General features: G+C 34.2%; 1 protein-coding gene across 5 annotated transcripts in view; it reads right to left on the bottom strand.

The window, feature by feature from the left end:
* The window catches only part of DYNC2H1 (dynein cytoplasmic 2 heavy chain 1), a 145,108-nt gene that overhangs the window by 76,383 nt on the left and 43,509 nt on the right, over nucleotides 1–25,216 (bottom strand). For all 5 annotated transcript variants that reach the window (XM_088159415.1, XM_088159414.1, XM_088159416.1 and 2 more), the window contains exons 52-68: nucleotides 24,278–24,420; nucleotides 22,954–23,035; nucleotides 21,579–21,733; nucleotides 19,781–19,918; nucleotides 17,360–17,473; nucleotides 16,049–16,209; nucleotides 15,763–15,886; nucleotides 15,027–15,148; nucleotides 14,093–14,179; nucleotides 12,599–12,725; nucleotides 10,750–10,891; nucleotides 10,090–10,199; nucleotides 7,587–7,685; nucleotides 6,347–6,470; nucleotides 3,679–3,842; nucleotides 2,860–2,979; nucleotides 2–136 (exon numbers count right to left, since the gene is read on the bottom strand). In XM_088159415.1, the coding sequence (XP_088015541.1) occupies nucleotides 2–136; nucleotides 2,860–2,979; nucleotides 3,679–3,842; nucleotides 6,347–6,470; nucleotides 7,587–7,685; nucleotides 10,090–10,199; nucleotides 10,750–10,891; nucleotides 12,599–12,725; nucleotides 14,093–14,179; nucleotides 15,027–15,148; nucleotides 15,763–15,886; nucleotides 16,049–16,209; nucleotides 17,360–17,473; nucleotides 19,781–19,918; nucleotides 21,579–21,733; nucleotides 22,954–23,035; nucleotides 24,278–24,420 (2,147 nt within the window). The remainder of the gene's footprint in view (nucleotide 1; nucleotides 137–2,859; nucleotides 2,980–3,678; nucleotides 3,843–6,346; nucleotides 6,471–7,586; nucleotides 7,686–10,089; nucleotides 10,200–10,749; nucleotides 10,892–12,598; nucleotides 12,726–14,092; nucleotides 14,180–15,026; nucleotides 15,149–15,762; nucleotides 15,887–16,048; nucleotides 16,210–17,359; nucleotides 17,474–19,780; nucleotides 19,919–21,578; nucleotides 21,734–22,953; nucleotides 23,036–24,277; nucleotides 24,421–25,216) is intronic.

The following is a 25,216-nucleotide window of genomic DNA, read 5'->3' as shown; positions in this document are numbered from 1 at the left end:
CCTTATCAAGGAAACTCTGAAGTCTGAAAGATTCAGCCAGTGATTCTTGGATGAGTGCACTGCTTGCTTTAGTTTGATTCAAAGATTCAATCAGATCCTTATTTTCTAGTATATTGCCCTGTGATGTGGCAAGTGTCTGGAAAAAAAGAAAGTCACCTATGTTACATTAAAAAAAAAAACTTGTAAAGTAACCATTTTGGAAACTGTCTATCTTTCTGATCTGTACACATTTCTGAATCATTGAATGAAACTCAAGAGTTCTACAAAACTGGTGGTTACTCCAAAAACTCAGATGTTTTTTAAAGAATTATGGAAAATACAGCTCAAGAACATACTCCAAAAATCCAGACTGCCAGATTCTGAAACATAGGTTATCAGTAGGCTTTTGAGAATGATTTCTCTGATAAGAGTCTTATGCACTAAAATCCCGTGGTAAATACACATTACGGTATTTCTTTCTTGTGTTTAACTTCCCATTTAACCTGAAGTTGACTACTTATAACAACTTCCTGTACTCCTTCATAAATCAATTCTCCTTGAAAAGCATTCCAATATCTCCTATACAATCTAGTTTTCATTTCCAACTGAGATGAATACAACAATTAAAGTTTCATAATCAACGATCACTTCAAAATCCTTCAGATTGCCCCACACTTTTTCCTGAGTTCTCCTCATTAAATTAAGTAATTAAGCAATTAATATCATTGCTAAGAAGGGGGGAAATCTTGAATAGGTCACTTTTATCTAAAGCTTTTATTAACCTTCAGTAAATACACATCAATATATTTATTTTAGTCAGACAGAAAATTGGTTGCTTGTCAGTCAAATCTGTTCTGAGCAACCACAGCATTTTAGAATATATGGAGGCAGAGATTCACCAGTTAGAGTAGTAGAATGAACCTACTTCTTTACCCAAAACAAGTTTAGGATAAGATCACCTGCTTTTTCAAATAATCCAATTCATCCATGAGGAATCATATGAGCTATGAGACAGCACCTATGGCTTTAGTCCAAGGCTTTTAGAAGGAAATCAGTACAGTACCTCTGATAGAATGGCAATGTTGCTTTAAGATTAACTTAAATTTAGCTCATCCAACATTGACTTCCATGTCGACAAAGTCCACATAGCACCTGCCAGTTTTCACTGAGCCTTAGGTTACTTTCATCAGGGTCAAAGTATCCTGATTTCAGGATAACTTGCTAACAAGAATTCCAATATTGAAATCAACCTTGCTGTTACTACTCAGATGCTTTTTGTTGCAGGTATCTTAGGCATCAACTTCTTTAAGTTTTGTACTTGATAATTCAGATTGAACAAACGAAAAAGATTTTTGAGTTCCAACATCCCACAAAAAGTATGTTCTAAAATGAAATTTGTTTTGTTGCATCTCTGAACCCTCAGTTTCTGGTAGACAATAAGATGTTAAAACGGTCAAATCTGGATATGGAATTTTATTAGAGAGCAAGTTTCCCTCTTCCTGTAAGAGCAATCTGCCCCATTAGAGTTTTAGAAAATGGCTGATCTTGGTATTTGAGAATTAATAGGGAGTTCAATAGAGACAGCAAATGTGGAAATTCAAATCATATCAAGTAATTATGTGCAAAATTCTAGAACTGAGCTATTAATCATAGAATTATAGAACAGAATTATAAAACAGCTTAGATTGGCAGGGACCATCTAGTTCCAGCCCCCCCAAGGGTGGGATGGCACTCACTCCATAAGGCTGCTCACAGCTCCATCCAAACTGGCCTTGAACACTTCCAGGGATGAGGCATCTCCAAACCTGTTCCCAGAGGTTCCCAAAGGAATTGATGCCTCACCACCCTCACAGCAGAGAATTTCCCTGTCATATCAAATCTAAACCTATCCTCGTGCAGTTTAAAAGCCATTCCTCCCTTGTCCAGTCACTGTATATCCTTATAATCAGCTCTCTTGTCGGCCAGTGTAATAAATGACCAGTCTAATCCGGAAAAACTATTATTTTATGCTAATCCATTGCACTCAATACTGCAAAGTTCTGTGACTTAGCTCAGACTCAGGGGTTTAGGGCACCAGGCCAATCTCCCTGTATCTCTGACCTTTCAGAAAGACAGGATTTGAGGATCCATTCTTACAAGCATGAAGTACAATTTATGTGAAATCCATGGCAAGACACAAACAAAAAATAAAACAGTCCTTCCTTGGAAGCTACTTTTTTTAATAGAGGTGAACAGCTGTTTCTGAGCATAAGTACTTTAAATAAAATAAAAAGGTGAACTGAAAATTGAGAACATTAATTTTAAATGCAAGACAGGGAATATTAACTGCAAAGAATATTACAACTCACTGCTAATAGAAAACAACTGTGAAGATTTAAAATTTTAAATTTCTCTCTCAGCAATCTTTCCATTTTGTAGTGAGAGTTCTTCATTTTTTTGCAACACAGGATCATTTCTCAATTTGAGAAAGAGTCATTTGACATGATTCACAGGCTCAAAAATGTGGCTTTTTTAAAACTCATACTTTTAAAATGAAATAGTATAATTTTTAATACCGTTTTCACTTCTTGGTGTGTTAAAATTAATTAAATTTCTAATCAACCTAAATCAGCCTAAATCTAGCTCATCAAATTCATAAATTTAACTATGAAAGTTCTTAATGTACTGAAATACTACAGTTTCATAACAGACTTACTTTCTTATCTATTCTCCTCTTCCAACAGGCCCAGGCAAATAATGCCTTTATATTTTCTAATCAATAATCCTGATAATCCTGACAGCTCATTATTCCAACACTTCCAGCATCTTCATCCAAACACACAATGATGTGATTATCATCTTATTGGTCTAACAGATATTAAAGAGCTAAATCTGTTTTACCTCCAAAAGAGAATCCTCAAGTTTAGCTAACTGTATCTTTTTATCTTCTTCCTGTTGTAACAGCTTTGTTTTCTGCTCTTCTAAATCAGGCTTCTCGTGCTGAATTGTTAAAGCCAAAAGCTAAAAACCAAGAGAGAAAACAAAAAGAAAGTTGTTTTTTCTGCATTTCCACTTCAAGAGGGGTCAGTTTTCATGGATACATTGTATGATGCCAATTCCATATCTCCAGAGGTTATTTATGCTTCATATTTTGAATGAAATCTTTTTTATCTACATGCCAATCTAAGCCTGTTGTTAATGTAGAAAAACTTGTTTCATACCAAATAAGGAGGGGATTTTCTCCCCTTAATTGATCTCTCTTCTTCTTTTTCTTTCTTCCATTTGTATGTTAAATTTTGAATCCTAGACTTTATAGAGAAAATCTCAAAGGCTACTAGCATTTTAAAGGAAATAAAACACACAGTATTTTGGTTTCACTACATTTTTTCTGTACACAAAGTATCTTGATGATATCAGCATTGCTCTCTAAGTAGGACACTGGAGAGCTATAACAGAAATGTTTCCATGGTATCATAAATGCATCTCGAAGAGAAAGCAAAGGCTTAGCAATTAATCTGTTGCAACTGAAGTCAATAAGAACATTTTCATTTTCTCTACTGGACTCATTCCTTGGTTCCAAAAAAAAAATTTAGTATTTATATTTGTGAGCTCGAAAATACCTCCATAACCATTAAGGCAAACTGCACCATAGGGCTTATTCCAGATGCTGGATGCAGCTATGCATGTTCACCATACATACACTGGTTTGATTCTAAATACCTGTCCTCTTAAGCCACTTGCTGTTGTGGTAAAGTTTACTTCTGTAACAATAGAAGAAGCATCAGGTGGAATGAAGGGATTTGGGTTCCTTGTTGATAGAAAAAGACGGAACTCTTCATTATAATCTATCATTTTTTCACCTATTTGTACGGCGTAACGGGGTCCTGTAAATAACAAGCAGATACTATACTCACTCTGATTGGAACATTCTAAAATTATCTGAAAACAATGGTATTTGTGTAATACTTTATTAGCAATAGATCTAAATGTATTTTACAATATGTATTTATAAATTGATTGGAAAAAAACACAAGTTCAAAAAATTTGAAGAACACATCCTAACCTACATTGTTAAGAGATAAAAAAGTAATAGCATTGAAATAATATGGCAAATTACATAGAAGAGTATTTAATACACCTGAGTAGTTCATTTATCCTTACCCAGAACACAAAGCATAAAGGATAAAAAATGCACTTTAAGTAAAAGTAATACTAACAACTTTTTGAAATCTTCAGACCGTGAATAGAAGAAAAAACACCACAGAATATGAATATAAAATAAATATAATAAATATATTATGAATCATATTATGAAAGAAACAAGTGATTTATTAAATAACTAATGTCATGGTTTGAATCTGTTTATACTCCTAATATTTTTCAATATGCCTGTTACAGAATAAAACTACATGTACAGCCCCCCCTACCCCTCTTCTGTAACAGGTTTCCATTCTATCAGGATTAGAAAAGAATAGACTCAGAAAATGACATGATTAGAGTAAGATTCTGCCTCCTGATACTGAAAAACAAATAAAAACAGAACTATAAAATGAAAAGTGAAAATTTCCATTCCAGAAAACTTTCCAAGATGGCCTACTTAGGTGCTTCTCTATTTTTAGCACTGAGTGCAGATCAGAAACATAAATCTCTTGCTAAAATACTGGTAGAAATGAAAATCACATACCAATTTTGCTTCTATGCCAAAGATCAGAATAAATTTTAAGACTATGTTGTAAAAACGCCAAACAGAAAATGGAAGCTGTACAAAGACAAATTTACTGTGCTATATATGTTCACATTTTTTCTTAACATTTCATTCCAAGTAATGAAGAGAGATACAGTCATCATGAGCAAAATAATGCAGACAGGTCCCCACACACACATTTTGACAAAAAGAAGGAGCACATGCTTGTTTGTAAAGTGATGAAAAAGATTCAAATAGTGACCCCTTCTTCCTTTTCCAACAACAGCTCTTTAGTTCAGACCTGCACAGACCTGGCATTAACACAGCTCATTAAAAAGCAAAAGAGGATGTCTGAGTGTTATGAGCAATTTTCCTGAACAAACTAGTATATTGGAATTTAATCTGCTTTCTGGTCTGCAGGTCTGCAGACACACTCATCTTTCATACTCTATCTCATTAGCTCTTCAAAATTTGGCTGAAGCCAGAGGGGCAAAGAAGTTAGAGTTGTTAGAGTGTTCTACCTAACCCTCCACAGATCCCTGAAATCACCACTTTGGTGCCATTCTTTTAATGAGAATAAACAAGCAAGTGCATCTGTTATGGAAGACTGATTTAACATAACACTTTCTTTTCCCTAAACAGATCTTTCTTATATTGGTGATAAATGTATATACGAATCCTACGGTATTTGCAATTTTTTTTTAGCGTGTACTTATATTTGAAGAATTACTGCTACCCTCCACATTATTATATTCAATAGTAGATGAAAAGACAGCAAAAAAAGAGACTTGAGCTATTTTTAGTACCCAAAGTTCATACAGTAAATTACATGCATAGGCCATGGTACATGCTGAGGAACCACTTGAGGCAGAAATACAATTACAAAGGATAATGCAAATCTGTTTTAGTTTCTGTAATTTAGAAAGTACTTAAAACACACATTGCTGTATTTTTTAATTCACCAAGTTCTCTTGATATAATTTCAAAATATGTAACATAATTCAACAGAATTCATGCTGAGATACTTGCATAATTATAATCTATTTATCACAATTTTTCATATTAAAGAAAAAAATAAAAGCAATTAAGTCCAAAGCAGTCATACAAACAGTTAGGTAAAACACACTATCTGCCCAAAACAGAGATATTATATGTCAAAACTTAAATATTTTGTTTTTTTGCTTTCTTGCATTGGTTAAAGGACTCCTTTCACCAAATTCCACCATTTTGCTGATCTCTATGACCCTTCCCATTCCAGGGACACGTCAGTAACAGACCTGTGTATCTTTTTAGGTTCAGAGAAATGCAAGAGAAGCAAGAACTCCAACTTTCTAAACTTTTGATATCTAACTCCACTAACAGTTGTGTAACTTTTGGTTTATTTCAGGCCCAAGTTTCCAATTAAAACTATGTGTCTGAAATCATCACTAGAAATTAACTTAAAACTTAAATTTTCAAGAGTCTGTAAAAACACATTATTTTAACTTCAATTAAAAAAAATTAATACTTTTCAATATTTTCCCACTTACTAAATAAGAACATCTCTCCAACATATTTCATGCACTGAAATGTTAGGAGCAGATTAATACTACAGAGGAAAAAAACTATACAATATTCATGCTTTCAGAAAAATCAAGTTTTATATAAATAGATCTAAACTACAAAAGTTTTGAGCAAGCATTTGCAAATATCTTGGTGATTTACCTTGAGCAATAAGATCTTTTCTTAGCAATGGGTAAAGTACAGGTTCCACTCCATCCATTTCCTGTATAATAAGTGTCTTCCCAAATCTCACTGCCAGCTCAAGAGCAGTTAGGAAGTTGGTGTCCTGGATAAAAAGAAATACATTCCTTTGATTCATGCTTTTTTGAAAAATGCAATCACTTCAGAGTGAGTAGGAAGGCATAATACCAAATAGTCCAAATCTAAAAATCAGTAGTATAGATGAAAAATCCTATTAGAGGCATATGATATTTCAGGGTTTAGCCACAAATGTTTAGTTTAAATAAACTTGATGTACTGATCAAAAAAACCTATTTAACATGCCTAGCTCTTCAAGTGCTGCATCAGAAGACAGCAGGTTCACTGCCATGTCTGCTAGGTACACCTGGAAGTCCTGGCCAGGTCTCCTATCTCGAATTTTAATATGCAGCTATGTCTCAAAACTGAACCAAGCACAGGATTCACATTATTAAGAGGTCTACATGCACTCTTTTGTTGCAAACAGATGTTTAAACATGCATGTGGTGCTTACAATCCCATCAGTCAATAGAAATCCTGGACAATAGAGACAACAGAGGCCAAAAGGTAATCAGGCCAACCAGCTAGCAGGACAAACAATCAATTACCCAAAGATGTTATCTACAAGGGCTCCACAGAGCCAGCAGGAATCTGTGCAAGACCTACATGCTGTGGAAGCAATATTCTGAGGCCTTATTCTTATATCAATAAGGGACTTCTGAATAGCACCAGATGCCTGCCTGTGTGTGTGCAAGTGAGCCACACCTCACTACTCAGGTAAACAGTTAACAGGTACACAAAGAATTTCAGGTACCTTAACCTCAAACTGAAATCAAATATACTCTTTCCATTGTAGATAACACAACACAATAATCATATGGAATTAAGTGTATATACTCCTGAAATCCAGTGAACTGCAACCAAGTATACAAAAGACCTCTCTATTTGAAAATCTTTTCCATCTTCCTCTCAGCAGAGAATATCACAGTCTCAGAGACAGCAGCACAAAGGGGAAATTTGTAGAAATAACACCAGATGTTGACCCTCCAACATTTTAAATAACCTAGAACTCTGTCAGGAATTGTATGCTTCACGGAATATAAACTAATTTTTGGTGATTGCTATCACACACCTTTAAAAACTACTTTGTAAAATCTAGAATAGAGAAAGCTCAAACAGAAAAGACCAAGAGTAAATACTGCACCTGTTGGTTAATAACTTCCAAACGTGATTCCTTCAAATGTGTCTTCAACCATTCAGTAGCCCGGAAAGAAGGGTCTATCAAAAATGGGCAAACTTTACTCTAGGAAAAAAAAATACAAATATATTTACTAAAATCCATTTTAAGAATAAAATTGGAATCCTTTTGTTTATTTTCCCAAACTAATGGAATATATATTCTAAAATCTTTTTTAATTAACAAACTGTTTAGAGAAACAATAACAGACTACGAAATTCATGTCTTTCATTTTATCTCTTGTTTAAAAAAAGGAGAACACCCAAATCCAGAATTCTCAGATGTTTGTCCTGCTGAAGTTAGGCAGTTCTTCACCTTCTCTTAAAAACAGGAGTCTCTATTCAATGAGTACAATCTACAGCTTTTGTTATTCACAACTGCTTTTAAACTTAGAAGAGTTATTAATTTTTCTTTTTCTTCCTCTGGTGGGCAAAGGTACAATACGTCTGGGTTTGGACCTCAATGCATTTTAGAAAGAATCATGAGTACAAGTACTTTGCAGGCACAAAGCTACACTCAACTCTGTCCAGTACATCCATGTCTCTGTTGTGCTGAGGATCACACTATTGCACCCAGCATTCCAGTGTGGCCCCACCAGTGCTAAGTGAAGGGGAGGGATGACCTCCCTTGACCTGCTGCCAATACTTTGCCTAAAGCTGTCCAGGATACCATTGGCCTTCTCCTTGGCAAAGGCCCATAACTGTCTCATGAACTATCTGGTGCCCACCAGGACCACCTGGTCCTTTTCTGCAAATCTGCTTTGCAACTGGCTCGTCCTCAGCACATGTTGGTACATGGGGTTGTTACTACTCAGGTGCAGGACTGTGTAATTCCCTTTCCTGAACTTCATGAGGCTCCTGTCAGCCCTTTTCTCCAGTCTGTCCAAGGACACTCTGGGCCTCAATTTTACCCTCTTGTGTATCAGAGACTCAGTTATAGAATGGCTTGGGTTGCGAAGTCCCCTAAATATCATCTAGTTCCAACACCCCTGCAAAGGCAGGGATGCTACTCACTAGATCAGGTTGCCCATGGTCCCATCCAACCTGACTTTGAGCACTTCCAGGGATGGGGTATCCACAGCTTCTCTGGAAAACCTGTGCCAGTTCCTCACTACACTCTACATAAAGAATTGTTTCCCAACATCTAATGTAAATCTCTCCTCATTTAGTTTATAACCATTCTTCCTTCTCCTCTTATTATTTGCCCATGTAAAGACTTGTTCTCCCTCTTTTCCATAAATCCTTTTTAAGTACTGAAGGGCTGCAGAGAGGAGTCCCCAGAGCCTTCTCCAGGTTGTACAACCCCAGCTCTCTCAGCCTATCCTCAAAGCAGATGTGCTCCAGCCATCAGATCATCTTGGTGCATCAGCCAGGTCTATCAGTTTTGAGTCAGAAAACTTGCTGAAGGCTTAAACATGTATTTTCAACAATTCTCTGGTTCAGTCCAATAGAAAAGCATTTCCAAGTTTGGGGCTTTTATTAGATTCAGTTCCAGTATTCCAAACCGAGTAGCTACACAGATCTCAAACTGAAAGACAGGGGAACATGATGAGTATTCAAGCATCAAAAATGATCAGCACAGAAGGCTGAGAACTGTACTGTAGATCACTGGTAAAATACCATGTCCAATTTCAGGTTTATCAGGATGTACACAAGGAAAATTATGCGACCTGACTGAGTGCTTCAGAAAGTTCTTATACACAGTGAGATTTTTAAGAGCTCAATCTATTCAACTAATGAAAAAGAAGAAAAAAGGTTTCAATGTAGCATATAAGTAGCTTTAATGATACAAGACAGTGTTTATGAAAAGCTTTTTAATCAAACTGAGAAAAGAATATATAGATCTACTAAAAGGATGATAAAGCAAGATAAATTCAAACCGGAGAAAAATCAGTAACTAATTTGAATCAATAAATCATCTAAGCAAATAACTTGTAGTAAATACAGATTCTCCTCATGCTATTAAATATTTGTTAGTAGATCTAATAAATGAATAGAATATTACATACATAATCATATGTTATGCATTATACATATCTATATATATGATAAAACTGAATCTTTTCCTTCTCTCAAGTATTATTAGATAGTTATATACATATATACGTCTTGAAAGGTATCTGCATATAGCCTTTTCCTTTTTCTGAGAAAAAAAGTAATAGAAATTATATGCCAAAGTAAAAATGTATAGGACATAACCTTCCACTGGTTGTATTGGTGTTAATGACTATTATTTACACTTTAAGCCTGAATAGACTGATATAGAATAAAACAGTAAGAGCAAAAATGAAAACATGTATTTTTCTTTAACAATTTTTTCCTTCTGCTACAAAATATCCATTGTTACATATGTATTTATTTGTGTGTGTTTGTGCTCTGTGATGCCAATAAAGAACACAAATGAAATAGTTCAAGTTGCCATGTTACTGAAATTTAAATATTTCCAAGACAAGTCAAAAAACCAAATTTACCTGCAAGATGACAAGAGCATTTTCTATTGAAAGGTCATCTGAAGGCAAACCTTCACTTTTCCAAACTAACTCCTCACTTTCTGTACACAGGAACCGCCGTAAATCAAACTCTGGCAAATGAAAGTATAAGTTTCTGTCATCCCTTACAGTCTGCATAACTTAAAAGCATTTACCAGCCTATACAGAACAGAGACTTTGTCTATTAATAGAGTGCAAGTCTTTAGATTTCCCTTTAATCTATTATTTTATTGCTTTTATTGAACTTAGTATTAAGAAGTAGCTGATGTCATAGAAGTATTTTATAGTTTTGCTAACCCACACATCAAAATGATTACTGAAAATGCACAAGCATTCAGAATGAACTGGTAAATTTACAACAGTTAATGTGAACACATTCATCTTCGTTAACTTTTCTTTTTCAGCAAGGACTATAAAGATACAATTATTTATAAATATTTTTAATCTTAATAATTTCATAGAATGAATCTAAGAAATTGTCTGTCGGTATGTAGAAATATTTATTGAGTAAGAAAATGTCTCTTCTCATTTGGGAGTACAAAGACAATTGAGACTGTTCATTAGAACTTACTGGCATTTCTCACTTCCTCAATCAAGCTTAATTACTTTCATGCAGACACTGACAAACACACACAAAATTACTTTCAAGGCCTGCTGATTTGGTCCATTCATCCAAGCTGTTTTTCCTCTGATCCTCAGGAGCAGCAGACAAATATGTAATAAATGCAGCTGCTAACTGAGCTCTTTTAGGCAACGTAGCCAGTTCATCTGTTATCTCTGACACCTTCAAAAAAAGAAGTACAGCATGTATAGGTGTTTTGCAAACAAAAACTGCATTAATACATCTCATCAGTTACTCAAATTTCAGAAATAAGTTTGCCTGCCATTGGTAATACAGTTGAGACAGTTTCTCTTCTTGCATTTCAGGTACCTATACCTAGCTAAGACATATGGAGGTATGGGAAAAATTCCTTTCAGCTCTGGGCTAGAGCATGCAGATATTTCTGATAATGTAGCTGATCCAAATCCATGAATTTGATGAACAGTTCAACTTATAAGCAAATGGATAAATGGCATTATAGTAAGAAACATAAGAAATACGTGTTCCTAGTCACTAGTTCCTAGTTGGGCTGTAAGTATAACAAAATATGTATACAGACAACAAACACTATATACAATTGTTATACTTACTGTTATTCACTGCACACTTACATGATAAAATAAATTCATCATATATCTTCAAATAATTTATCTGCACTAAATCAACTCTGTTTTGCAATGTTCCAGTATTTTGAAGAAAAAAACAGTGTGCCAACATCACATGTAACTGCCATAATTGGTTTCAAAGTCCTGTAGTTTTTCTTTTACTTTACTCAAATTGACATCAAAAAGAAATGCTGATACACAAAATAAAGGCAACATTTTATTGCTTCCTCCTTACTTTAAAGGGAGACAAATACTGCCTTTTTCCTGTCTTCATTATGAGACGAGTTCCTAATTAATCTATCTGCCAGTTTAGTCTACAGCACACCATTAACAGATAGTCAGAATTTTCTAATGTACCAAGATGAAAAACTGAGGAATCGCTTTTAGAAGGATTTAAACACTGGGGTTCAAATATATCCAATCCTTATTACAGCAGATGAAAAAGCTGTAAAGCTACTTTCAGAGAAAAATCTTCCAATTGTTTCCAGTATGGTGGTCAACCCACAAGAAGGATTCATTTAACCTTAACTTTGTTTCTCCAAAATGCAGGCATTTAGTCTAATTGTTGAGGCTTTTTTCAGTATCAGTGGAGACACAGAATCATGTATTTCTTCACGGAGATTTCTTCTGTCTTATGATACCATGAAAGTTACTCAGTGCTTTCTGGAGGTGACAGCTATTTTCAGCTTAAAAGTATCTTCAGATTTTACTTTTTGTTTCAGGCTGTAGAAGGGCCAGTGTCTCCAAAGACTTGTCAGTTTCTCTCAAATATATCATTTGAGCAAATAAGGTATGCTTAACTTTCCTACTTCAGCAGCAGAAAAGTTTCAAGAATTTAAGTGAAGACTTCAAAAGCAACCCAACAATTTGGGTATACATATATGCAACTTTACAACACAAATGCCATGAAGGTGATACATTTTAAAACTGTAATTGTTTAAAATCTGTCCCTTTTGGTTGTATCTCAGGTAGGAGAGTCCAAATGCTGACATGTTAAGCCATCATAACAATTATATTCTTAGGATGAAAATCAGCATAGAATTTTGTATGTTTTCTATTAAATACTGGGGCATTTTTACATATTTGGCAGCAAGGTTATGGTATTTAAGTATGGTTGAAGCAAAAAGAAGTTTCAGAAAAAAGGGAAGCTTTATTTTCTAATGTGAAATCAAAAAATGTGCACTGGGAGACATGCAGAATGGCAGTAACTCACATGCTAAAAGCAGTTCAAAGAGTGTATTCAAATTCTCAGCTATAGGATGTACTTATGAAAATGTTCACCCACCTGAGCACTCCATCTTTTGTGCTCCCTATCGAGCTGATTTATCAATACCTCTGCAGCTTTCAACGTTTTCTGAGCTTTACTTAGTTCTGCTTCAAGTTTTGCTGCTTCTGTTGTTCTATTCTGGAACCTGTAAAACAAATACTCCTTGTAATTGCTATCATGAGCTACAAAACTTACGAACAGTTATTTTCAAGGAAGTTTAATTGATTGAATTTGTAATGAATGCCTCGCTTATTATTAACAAAGAACACAACTGCAGTACTTCTTTTTATACCTTCTAATTGGCACATGGGCTTGTTAGACTTTTAGCTGACAAAATTTAGATGGATGCACAGGTGAGATTTAAAAATGGATTTGAAATAGGGACTATAATGTCTGAAAATCATTTCTTCTTCTACTTTAGCAGCCTGACAATTTTAGTGATTGTGTAAAGTTTTGTTGTGCAGTTAGTCAGGACAACAGCAGGCTCAATGCCATACCATCCATTTGTAACTATTTGGTAAACTTTATCTATTAAATGTTTAAAAAAGAATATTACTAATTTACATGGATGACTCCAGTTCAATTCACAGTGGACTGTTTTGTAAACTAATATGAAGGAAGATCATGCCCAAAAAACAGGCATGGTTTAGGTGTTATTTCATACTGTTCAATATCTAACTAGTTTGACTGATATTTAAAATAATTAATACATTTAATCCACCTATTCAAAATAATATCTTCATCAATTACTTTATAAATATATATTATACGGTATATAAATTAATATATTTAACTCTAATATAGTATTAAATTAACCTAAGAAATCACTGTATAGTTGATTTACAAGAATTCAAGAATTATCCTTTTTTTTTTTTCAGACTAAAAACCATGATTTTTAGTAATACGTACATATATCGCATGTTGCAAAGTATCTCCTACACTAAGTACATAATAAAAACATCAAACTAAAAAACTTGGATTAAACAGAATTTGGAGAATGTATAAACGTTTACCAGATCTATTTTTATGCCTCTGTGAGTCATGTACTTGATGGGAGGCTAAGGAAAAAAGGAGATAGCTAACTAGCTAACTGTCAGAAAAGTAGGCCACCCTAAAAGAAAGAGAATTCTCTTCAAGCTGTGATCAGTAAAGTTTTGCATAAGAATGTTTCCAAAGTCCTAAGGTGTCCTTGAAGTCCTCTGCAATTCAGAACATGATAAACATACTGTTTACCTTTGACATCTACAATGCCTACAATAAAGGCTACCAACACAGTCAGTAGTGAGAAGCAGGTACTTTAAAGGAGAATTTATTCCATCTGATCAAGCAGATGAACTGTAATCTAATGGTATTTATCTCCACTGAGAGTACAGATAGCCTAAGCATCACTAATTCTGACGGAAATATCTTGCAGTACAGGAAGTTACATTTCCTTAGATAAAATTCATTATTCATAATGTAAAATCATCAATGCTTTTTATTTATATCCTGAAATAAACAAACCCAACTTACTTGTCTTTCAGTTCCAATACTTTTTGACCAACAGAGTTCAGAAGATCCTCTAATTTCTGTTTCCTGTTTTCAGTTTTCTTGAGATTACTGTAAAAATGTAACGTTTATTTTAAGATTATGGATCCAAAGGAAAAAAAAAAGAGTAAATATAACAGGAAGGTAATTTATATAGAGATAGTTCAAATATATTCTTCATTGTGTTTTATATTGAACTACATATTTTCACATGTAAAAGCTTTGAGTACTTCTCTTCACATAGTTTTTTAAATGGAAACCAAACACCCCATTCCTAAAGATCAGAACAAATTTTTCAGATACGGAATATTAAGACCTGGAAAAACAATCATTATAGATTCCTCAGGTTATGGATGGTCATTGGACAATATCTTATCTTTCTGATCCTAAGGAGAAACTGATAATGCATGGTACATGACTGAAAAAGAGGAACTGTGTATCATAAAATAGCATGGGTTTCACTGAGAGAATACATATTAAGCATACTTGTGATGCTAATCTCTCCATGACAGTATTCAGCTGAGACAGGTAACTCATGATTGTACAAAAAAGATCCAAGGCATAGCTTCCAGGAAAAATAAACTATTGTACACTTACTTTTTCTGTCTCAGTATGTCTTTTTATTACCTCTGGATGAGGTTATCTTTCATCTGCTGTTTTTAATAAACTTCACAAAGAATCACAGAATGGTTAGGGTTGGAAATTACCACTGGAGATCATCTAGTCCAACCCTCCTGCTAAAGCAGGATCGTGTCCAGGCACAATTTTGATATCAGAGAAGATTCCTCAACCTCTCTGTCAGCTTGTTCCAGCACCATCACCCTCATGTAAAGAAGCCTTTTCTCATACTCAGATTCCTCATCCTCAGATACCCCCACTGGAATTAAAAACACTGATTTTCAAATAGAGTCCAACTTACGCTTCCAAGCCAGACTTTTCTTTTTCCAAAGGCTGAATTCGTTCTAGGACATGGGAATACTGGATGTTGGCATTCACCCAAGCTGCTAATGGAGCAGCTGCAGCACTGGCTCGTTTAGCATTCTGAAAAATTCAGTACAAGAAAAGTTGTTACAAGAAAGTCCTTGAAGTATAACATAGAAGAGATAAACACAGGATAAGTAACTGCAACAGATATTCTAGTTAAATACTTAAATATGCTAATAAGCCAACTCTTCTAATGAACTAATCTTTTAAATTGTTGCTAAGATTATATTGAAGGCCATCAATCCATGTAAAAAACCCACAGTGGATAGTTTTACAACTGTGAAGCTAAACTGAAATTAACAAGTTTTAAATCAATGAATGATTTATTAGGCTCTTACTGTTACAAGGACACCAAAGGAGCCAGTTACAATTCCTTGGTCTGAGTTTTACTTTATAGCAGAAGAAAAACCTTTCAGTACACGACTCCATAATGACTTTTTACCCTACCCCTCCTCACTCCCCAACCAAATTCTCACTTTAGGAGGCAGTATGCCACACAGTAAACTCTGCTACAGCTTCATCTGTTTATACTGACAAATTCTGTAAGCAGAATTCATCACTTTTTCTCTAACTTCAGTTCATCCTAAAAATTATGCTGGCAAATCAGGCAATCACATCTTTTCTTTTGGTCTTTTCTTGTTTTCATTTTACATAATGCAATCAGGAATTACCTTTGGATCAAAAGATGCTCTGTTTTTAGAAAGAAGCTCTTCAACACTCTCTCGTATTTCTTTTGGAATATTACGGGCATCAAATGATCCTATGTCCTCCCTTACACTTCTTTTGGCCAAGAAACTGTAAAAAGAATTAAATAACTAAGTAAAGAAGAAACAAATGTTAAAAAGGTTATTTCCATATGAAACCAAGCAATTCCGAACACAAGATTTCTGAATACAATAGAAAGTAGTTCATATTGGAAATTAATGTTTAATTTTAGAGGTTTAATAAAATTCTCACCTCTTCATGCTCACCCACGATGTATCAAAAATCCCCATCAGCCGCAGAACTCCCTCTAGAATGTCTCTGATTATGTCAGGGGGCATCCGTAGTGACCGGATTTCTAACAAAGCCTCTGGCTTTATATTTCCAACAGCTAATTTAGCTTCATTAACCAATGGCTTCAAAAATGAAAACACATTAAAAAGAGAAATGAGGGTACGAGAAACTGAACATTTCCCGTTCCAGCTTTCATATAGTTTCTTGTTCTTTTTAAATACTTTATTACCTAAGAAACTACCGTTGATGCAGATTCATGTTTACAAGTTATTAAAAAATTGCCATTTATTTTAAGTGATAAGTATACTTCTACATAAACAGCATAATATAATCCTGACATTGTGATACAGGTATTTTTTAATAATGATGCTAACTACTATTTTAGGAATGACCAGGGATGTCTTTTCAAACATCCATAGAAATACAGGCCACAAAAGCTTTCTATTTCTAGTAGCTAAACAAATCCTTCACCCTTATCAACAAAACAACAAAATGGCTAGGAAAGAAAAGAAAGTAACATAATCATTAAAGACTGTGCACACCTTGCACATCTTTCATATTTATCAAAGATCAGAGAATGGGTCTAATCTGTAGTTCTATGTCACTTTCAATACAAGGATATAATTCCTTGGTACCTATGATATTTAAAAGGAAAAAGGTTAAGCTGTTGTACTGTTCTCTTAGTCTTTCGTATAAACTTAAAATGCATGGTATGACAAATACAGACTAAAAGCAATGACTGAACACACATATACCTCCCAAAAAACTGATGCCTAACAGCTGTAAAAATCTCTTGAACAAGCAGTTCGCTGTAGCTTCATTATGATATACACTTTTCAGGATTTAGTAATGACTGTAAATAATCTCTCATTAAGCTATTTCCATTCAGCTGAGAATACTAAGTCCTATATTACCAACTTGATCAAGGCAAAGTAATGTAGTTGGTCAATATAAGATATGAGTAATTGAAAAATATTACATAAAATCAGCAGAACTCAGCTGTAGAGCATGGCAGCATAGAAATAGCAGGTGAAGGCAAGATTTGTCTTCAAAACTCTTTATTTACTATCTAACAGAACATAAATGCCAGAACGTCAATCTCTATTTGCCACATGGAAAACTGTTTTCTAATGCATTAAAGTTTTGATGTCAAAAACTAAGAGTAAAATTTAAGAATTGCAGGAATAAATTCTGCAAAACCATTTTATGCAGCAGAACACAAGTCAGATAAAATCAGACTGCAAAATATTACTTTTCCTTATCAGCTCTTACCTGAACCTCTTTCAGTTCATCTTCAATTTTTTTCTTCCTTTGTTCTATTTCTGCAGCTTCTTCTGCTATTCGGTGTTTTATTTTTTCCATTTCTGCTTTTTGCTCACTAGCACTCTGTAAAAAAATGAATTCCTTTAGTTTGCAAATTTACACAGATTTTATTCCTTTAGGTCTCTTATTTCTTTTAGTCTTCACTATAATAATTTGCACCATACAAATTACAATAAAATAGAGTCTATTTGATATTAGGCAGGCTGGCTAAGTAAATAAACTATATGGAATAAACATAATTTGCCTTTACTTTACTCCCCTTTCTTTACCACAGACAGATCTGTACCTCTATCTTTGAGGCTCATTATGACTTTTTTCCCCTTGCTTCTGATTTTCCATTCCTTATCAAAATGTCGGCCTTCCTCTAAGAGCATGAGTGACAGCATCTGTAACATTCTTACTACATTTTAAAGTACCATTTTCCTGTCATTGTCCTCATCCCATTTCTATTTCAATTTCTTTCACAACACCATTATAACACTCTTTTTCTTTCATGTTCATAGAAGCAGCAGTTATATTGGAATTACAGCTTATTAGCCTAGAATTACTAATGATGGTATGGTTTCTTTACTTGTAACTTTGTATCAATCTGTCTGTAAGGATAACTGTCTTATGTCCTACATGTGTATTGTAAGTTGTTTGGGTTTGGGGTTTTTTTCTTTGGGGATTTGCACCTGTGCCTACAGGCAGACAGTAGCTATTAGCCATCTCCAGGAACCCTAAACACTTCAGTACAACAATTAATACCTAGTATATAAAATGACAGTAGAAAGGACTGTACATGTTTTTTATCCATTGAGGATAAATGTATAAAATACAATACTAATATTCTAGGCTCTGATCACCTAAAAGATACAAGACAACGAAGCCCAGAGTTTGTGTTTTTCCAGTATATAACATATTATCATCACCAGCAATTGTCAAGCTGAGTTGAAGTTGTAGCAGAAGGTAACATATGCATAAAAGCAGAGAAAATCTTAAAATAATAATAATCCTCTGTGCACTTAACTCAAGCTACAGATCAGTATGTTATTGAAGATTATATTCAAATCCATAAAACATTAGCTACATAAAACTAGATTAGACATTTTATGCAAATGAACATGTACTGAATGATCACTCTGAATAAGAAAGCCTTAACATTCAGTTGTAGGTCAAAAGCTTTTCTCTAAAAGGAGATTAAAAGAGTCTGTATGTATTAGAGCTCTCTCTGTTATATAAGCTAGATCACTTGAAGTGACATTAAAATGTTAGAGGGCACCTATACTTTATGCTAATCTAAATAATCAGACTTCCACTGTAATTTTTCTGATGTCAGTGGGGCCATGGTATTTCATTACTTTTGGCCTATTAGTTGATTTTCTCCTACAGTGTAATATGTGCTACCCACATACCCATAACTCTACTGGAAAACGGCAGACACAGATTTAAAACTGAAATCATCAACACACCAAGCCAATCATCATTATTCAAATTCATGTACTACAGACAGATGGAGCCTAAAAGTACTAAAAGCTGCCAACAGGAAGAGACTTAAAAAGATGGGAAGCAATGCACCTTTAAAGCACTGTGAAACAAATGGTTTGAAAGACGAGGCATTAACTCTTGCACAGAGAGAATGTCTTTGACATTGAGCTTCCAACTGACCAGATTAAACCAGTAACAAGAAAAAAAACCAGTGCAGTGACAGCAACTCATTACAGCTTATCCTACATTTATAATTTTCATAATAAAAAATTCCAGGAAGTATCAATGTAGAGACCTATTGTCTACACAATTATTTTACTTAACTGAGAAAAAACTACTAAAGATAAACAGAATTTGGAAAAAAAAGTCTACCTCTGAACTGAAGAATAAAAATTCAAAGAGTGATAAATGTAGAGGTATTATGTAACCTTCTCTGAGGTTAACTTCTAAGAACCAGATCTCATAAGATACATACTTTCTAATAGTTCACAAATTTAATTCCTGGTATTCGTTACTTAAAACAGTGCTACTTGTAAGTATTTGGTTAAAATTTCCTATCTGGAATAAATATAAAATCGATTAGTTGGAATTTACAAAGTTCTAGGAAAACTTCCAGACAAATTTAAACTACAACAGTGAACACTACTCAGGTACAAAATTTGGCACTGATCTCTTCCTACTAAACCAATTGTAACCTGATTTGAATTACACAATCTTCTGTCCTGTTGCAACTTTATTCAAGCCTCTGGGCTCACACCTTCCCTTAGGCAAATTCTTGTAAATTCATCAGGTTTTATAAAGGTTGAAAAGAATACAAAACATAGGCAGTTACAGAGAACAAAGACAGAAAAACAGCCTTTTTCCTTTTTTCTCCCCCACTTTTGATGTGATTGTATACACCACCTGCATAGATACTGTAATTTCTTGAAGAGCAGCATCAGCTTCATCCTGCTTCGTTTTGAGTAAAATGCTTTGTTCTTCAGCTTTCCTGTTCAATTCATCTACCAGGGCTTTAGCTTCATTCAGCTTTGAAACACCTGCCTATAAAAGTTTACAGGAAGCAGATTTTTAGCAACAAATTTTAAGTGAATTTAAACGAAAGTTTGTTACAAATAATATGGACAAACTATGAGTAATGTAGACTAATTTTCTTTTCTTTAATTAATTTTCACATTTTCTTGATATTATTTAACCTAAAAATGAGATCTGGCGGTTGTACATGTTGGTCTACTACTACATCAAGAAGATTAAAAAAAACCCTCTCAAAATAATAAATATTAAACAACAACTAGCATACAATCTTTTTCCTAATAATTCAATAGCATTTCAGTTAACTGACATTACCTCAATGTAACTATATCTCCCCTAAAAGAAAATCAATAAAAATTAAACAAAATTTAACAAAATAGATTATCTGATTTCTACATATTTGTACACTCTCTAAAAAATATAGATCTAAAAAATATAGATACATATAAAATAAAGTCTCATTTATGCTTAAGATTAACATTTTCTTTACTCACACCTTCTACATTGTTTACTTTATGCTAATTATATAGTACCAATATTTCAAGATACACTTGAAAAAAAATTACCTGGAAGATGTTTTAACTTAAGAAACACATCTTTAATATTCATGTAAATTATTACCTTCATTTAACCAGAGCATTTAACAAGTAAATGAGTGTTTGTCACAAACAAACCCCAGTTGCTTTGTAAATAAACTGAAAAAACAATTTCTATTCTTAATGAAATCTTGTTAAATTGCTTATTACAGTGATGGAAAAATATTGGCAGATGGAATAAAAAACGAAGTAGAATACAAGGCAAGGAAGTAATTTTGTTTTGACAAGCGTTCTAAGAAAAAGATACAGATTTGGACATGTGGTTCTGAATAGCAGCAAGGTCACTGAGAAAACAAGCTGAAAGGGACAGGAGTAAGGTAAGATAAAAGTTGTCCTAAAGGACCATACAAATCTTTCCAAAATATACTGGAGGGTGGGAAATAGGTGTGACTGGAAAGATGCCAAAAAATAAGTATATGTACAGCACAGGAGTAAAAAAGCAACATCTGTGAGATAAACTGCATTTGGGCTACAATTGCCCAAAGGACTGATGTGTGCCAAAGGAATTCAAAATTAATTTCAGAACACAAAAGGAAAGAAAATCAGAACACAGGGAATCTTGGTCAAATCTACATAAGACAGCATGCGGTTAATGTAAGATATAGCAGTTTGTAGAACTAGAAGTAAGTGAAAATCATATGAAGCAGGAAGTTGCTGCCATGATATGAAGAAAATGATGGAACTTTTATAAAACCAGAGGTAGGATTATATCGATGGAAAGATGATGGGTTTTTAGCAACACAATTCCAAATTAGGTGAAAAAATTAGAAGTAGTTTTGAGTACATTTTACTCTTCCAAGAAAATGCGCCCAGTCTCAAGATACATTCTTGAGGAAAACAAAACAACAAAACAAGAAGCCAAAAACAAGAAAACCACTTTTCATTCTTTCAGGCACTTGAACAGAGAAGTGCATTAAGATTGATACTATTTCTCTCCTGAAACCACAGCATAAGCACATGCCAATAGAGGACACATCACATAACCATGTTAGCAGCTACAGCTCATTAATACACAAGATATTTCTTAACACAAAAATATATTGAAAAGCCATATGTTAAGTGTTTTAAACACATACCTGCAAGTGGTTCTGCCTTTTTATTAGCTCTCTTCTTTTACTGTTATTGATGGTACTGTATACATGAAGGAATGTCATATACCTGCTAGGTGTTGCTCCATATACTTTACATGATTCATGGATTGCCAAAAATGACTTCAGAAAATCAGAATCACCTGTACAATACCATTTGTTATTATACTGAATTTTATCTCACATTAAAATAACTAAGAAAAAGCAACAGAATATGCTTGCTTTTCGAGATATGAATTAAGAGTATTCAAAATAGCACAAAGACTATACCTTTTTTAAGTCCTCTCAGGGAAAGAGCATGTAAGTACATTTGAAACGCCTCAGAAATAAATGTTTCTCAGAAGGAAATACACTGAAATTGTTTCATGTTTGGAAAAGCCGGCAAAATTAATTGCAGACTACTAAGGGCTAATCATATAAGAAACTAACTTCACAATAAAATGTTTGGACTGCTTTAGAAGTAAAACCCATTTATTTTTGTCTTCTCCCTTATCTCTGATGACAGGCAAACTAAAAGGTTTTCCTGACATTCAGTTTGTTGAACAAGTCCTCAAAAGAAGCCCAAAGATACTGCACTACCCTACAAAAGAAAAAAAATTGCTAAAGCATATCTACGTTTAAATTAATAACTCTAATAAGTACTGCAGCCTAGATTAATTACGATGATCTAGGATAAAGAGGGATGATAATGTGAACATCAAATACTATTTTTGGCCAATATTCTGATTGGCCTATTAAAAACTGATGCAAAACAAGAAACGCCAAGTGATCCACTTACCATATCATATGCTGTTGGTTTCATGACCTCTAAATGCTACTTTTATAGATAGTTCCTAAAAGTAGTATTCTGCAAGTGAGTGCTGGCCCTGGTCTCTTAGATCATGTTTGAGACACTATTTTTAACATGACCAAATTTGAAGTCTTATAATAAAAACTAATTATTCTGAAAAAGGGGCATTGTTTACAAGAAAGTAGTTTTTGAAATTAATTAAGTAAAATGAAGCTCTACAAAAACAATAATGAAACATATAAATTGAAAAACTCTCAAAACCTCAGATTTTCAGGTTGTGAAATAATATTCACATAGACGGAAGACACTGACCAAAACAAGATACAGCTAAATCAGCTTATAAAATTGAATATACACAGTGACTGTGACAGAAGAGACTACATTTGATCAGCCAGGATGTATGTTCCAAACTAATGCTCCCATGTGCAAAATGCCTGCCATGGGAACACCACCAAAGTCTATGAATATGCTAGTAAACACATACTCAAAGTATCTATGTCATTATCTATGCGCAACATAGGATTAAGTGTTTAATAACAAGAATAATAACTCATAGGTCTACCTAAGTATTACCTGAGTGTTTTTTCTTAACTTCTTTATGTGTTTTTCCCGTCTTTTCTTGTTCATCTGAATCACACAGAAGCATCTCAGGTATCTAAAACAACCACATCATTTTTTGCATGTAAATTACGAACAATGACAATTTGAGTTAAAATTAGAAAAAAAACAATACAAGCCCTCAATCTAGTTTCTCTTTTGAAAAGACTGAAAATTACACACTTAGTCAGAATAAGGAATCTACAGAATACTTTTAGCATTGGAAAGATAAATTCTGCCTTTCCATGTCACTCATAACTTCCTATTCTCTCAAGTGGAAGATACTTTCCTGGCTGTAAGAAGGAGCAACTAATTCACAGAGGACCTAACAATAGCACAAATGTAGAAGCTTTAAAAGTATATATAATTCAAGAGGAAATAAGACAGTCTTAATCCACATTCTGCCCATGTACATATTACCCACTAATTGACCTTCACTGAGATCACTCAGAGAAGGGAACAGGATGATGGCAACGCTGTGCTGGTGCTGTGTTAGTGCTTAGGGGTTCTGTTTGTGTTGCTCTGTGACAATCACATGCATACATGTGCGTGGGCTTCCTATGGGTTCACAGATGCCTGCAGGTGCTTCTACTTGCTTCAGCATGGGGCTCTCCAGGGGCTGCAGGTGGATCTCTGCTCCACCATGGACCCCCATGGGCTGCAGGGGCTGCAGGGGAATCTCAGCTCTGGCACCTGGAGCACCTCCTGCCCCTCCTTCTGCACTGACCCTGGGGTGTGCAGAGCTGTTTCTGTCATGTCTTCTCACTCCTCTCTCTGGCTGCAGTTGCTCCTGTACAGTAACTTCTTTCCACTTTTTAAATGTTATTCCAGAGGCACTACCACCAATGCTGTTGGGCTCAGCCTTGGCCAGCAGTACATCCCCCTTGGAGCCAGCTGGCCCTAATTCCACCTGACATGGGGGAAGCTTCTGGCAGCCTCTCACAGAAGTCACCCCTGCGGGCCAACCCTACACCAAAACCCCAAACAATTGCCTTTAACATTCTGCTTGTAGTCAGTATTTTGCTCTTAAATGATGTGTTTGATCAGAGTCGTAGTAGTCAGCATGTTGTTCAAGTCAGCCCACAGAGAGAACAAAACATAATGTTACTGGTAAAATAACAATGCTAATAATACTTAACTGTTCTGCAGAATTTTCCATCTTTGTAAGAGTGTACAAAGGGATTAAATAACTACAGTGATAATTATTCCTTCACAACTTTAAATATCTTCACCTTATTCACCAGAGCTCAGTTATATTTAGAGATACTCGTTTAAATATGTCACAATTAATGCAACTTACCTTTTTCATACTGTCTTCTGACCAGGTTTCCATCCATAAAACCTGACATTTCTTATATAGTGCTGGATTACTTTCACAGTTTATTGTGAAATTTACATTGGTAGAATCCATGATCAAGACAACATGCAGATTTTGTTGGACCCCTAAGAAAATGTAAAAATTTTTAGTACATAACAACCTGACTACATATGACAGTAGATCTATTGCAAATACAACATAATTTACTTTCTTTCAAATACTTATCACAAGGTAATTTCTGAAAAAAAAGAGCCTATAACATCAAATCACACTCAGACAGGAATGTTTATAATTAGAACCTTATTTAGTGCCATGAATTGTCACAATATATACTACAGTGCATTTTTAAATTCTGAAGAGTTGACTGTTTAATTAGAGTGCATTAGTTCTTAGTCTAATCCATGGAGACCAACAGAACCAATTAGAAGTAGCTCCATGGCCAGCTGCTATGACTGTATTCTTTCAGTCATATTCTTTGATTTATTTCTAAACTACTTAATCTTCTCATTGGGCCAAGGAAAAATATACAAATAGTTAAGAAACCTATCTTAATTTGCTTATAATTACTCAGAATCCAAAGTGATTTTTTGGTATAATTGACAAATAGAAGAAATATCTGTTAATATATATATATAAAACTTATACAAACCAGAAAATAATGGGAACTAAAGCTTTCTTCCTTCTAATTACTTTCAACAGCAGATTTCATAACATTTGTAAAACATTCATCAATTCAAAATTGCAGACAGAAAAATAAATTTAAAGCTGAGGGTTCTGTGCCCTCAAATATCACAAATATTATTCCTGCCTGCTACTTAATAACTAATTAAAAGTTAAAACTGCACACAATAAAAAGACCATGTTAGAAATGATTTGTCTATTATTATATCACTTTTCAAATTTCGTATTAAATTAAAACTG

Source organism: Sturnus vulgaris, chromosome 2 (assembly GCF_052056855.1).
Source record: "Sturnus vulgaris isolate bStuVul1 chromosome 2, bStuVul1.hap1, whole genome shotgun sequence".
In the NCBI taxonomy this organism is placed as follows: Eukaryota; Metazoa; Chordata; class Aves; order Passeriformes; family Sturnidae; genus Sturnus; species Sturnus vulgaris.
Note: the sequence above shows the minus strand (reverse complement) of the source record. Positions and strands in the feature narration are given on the sequence as shown.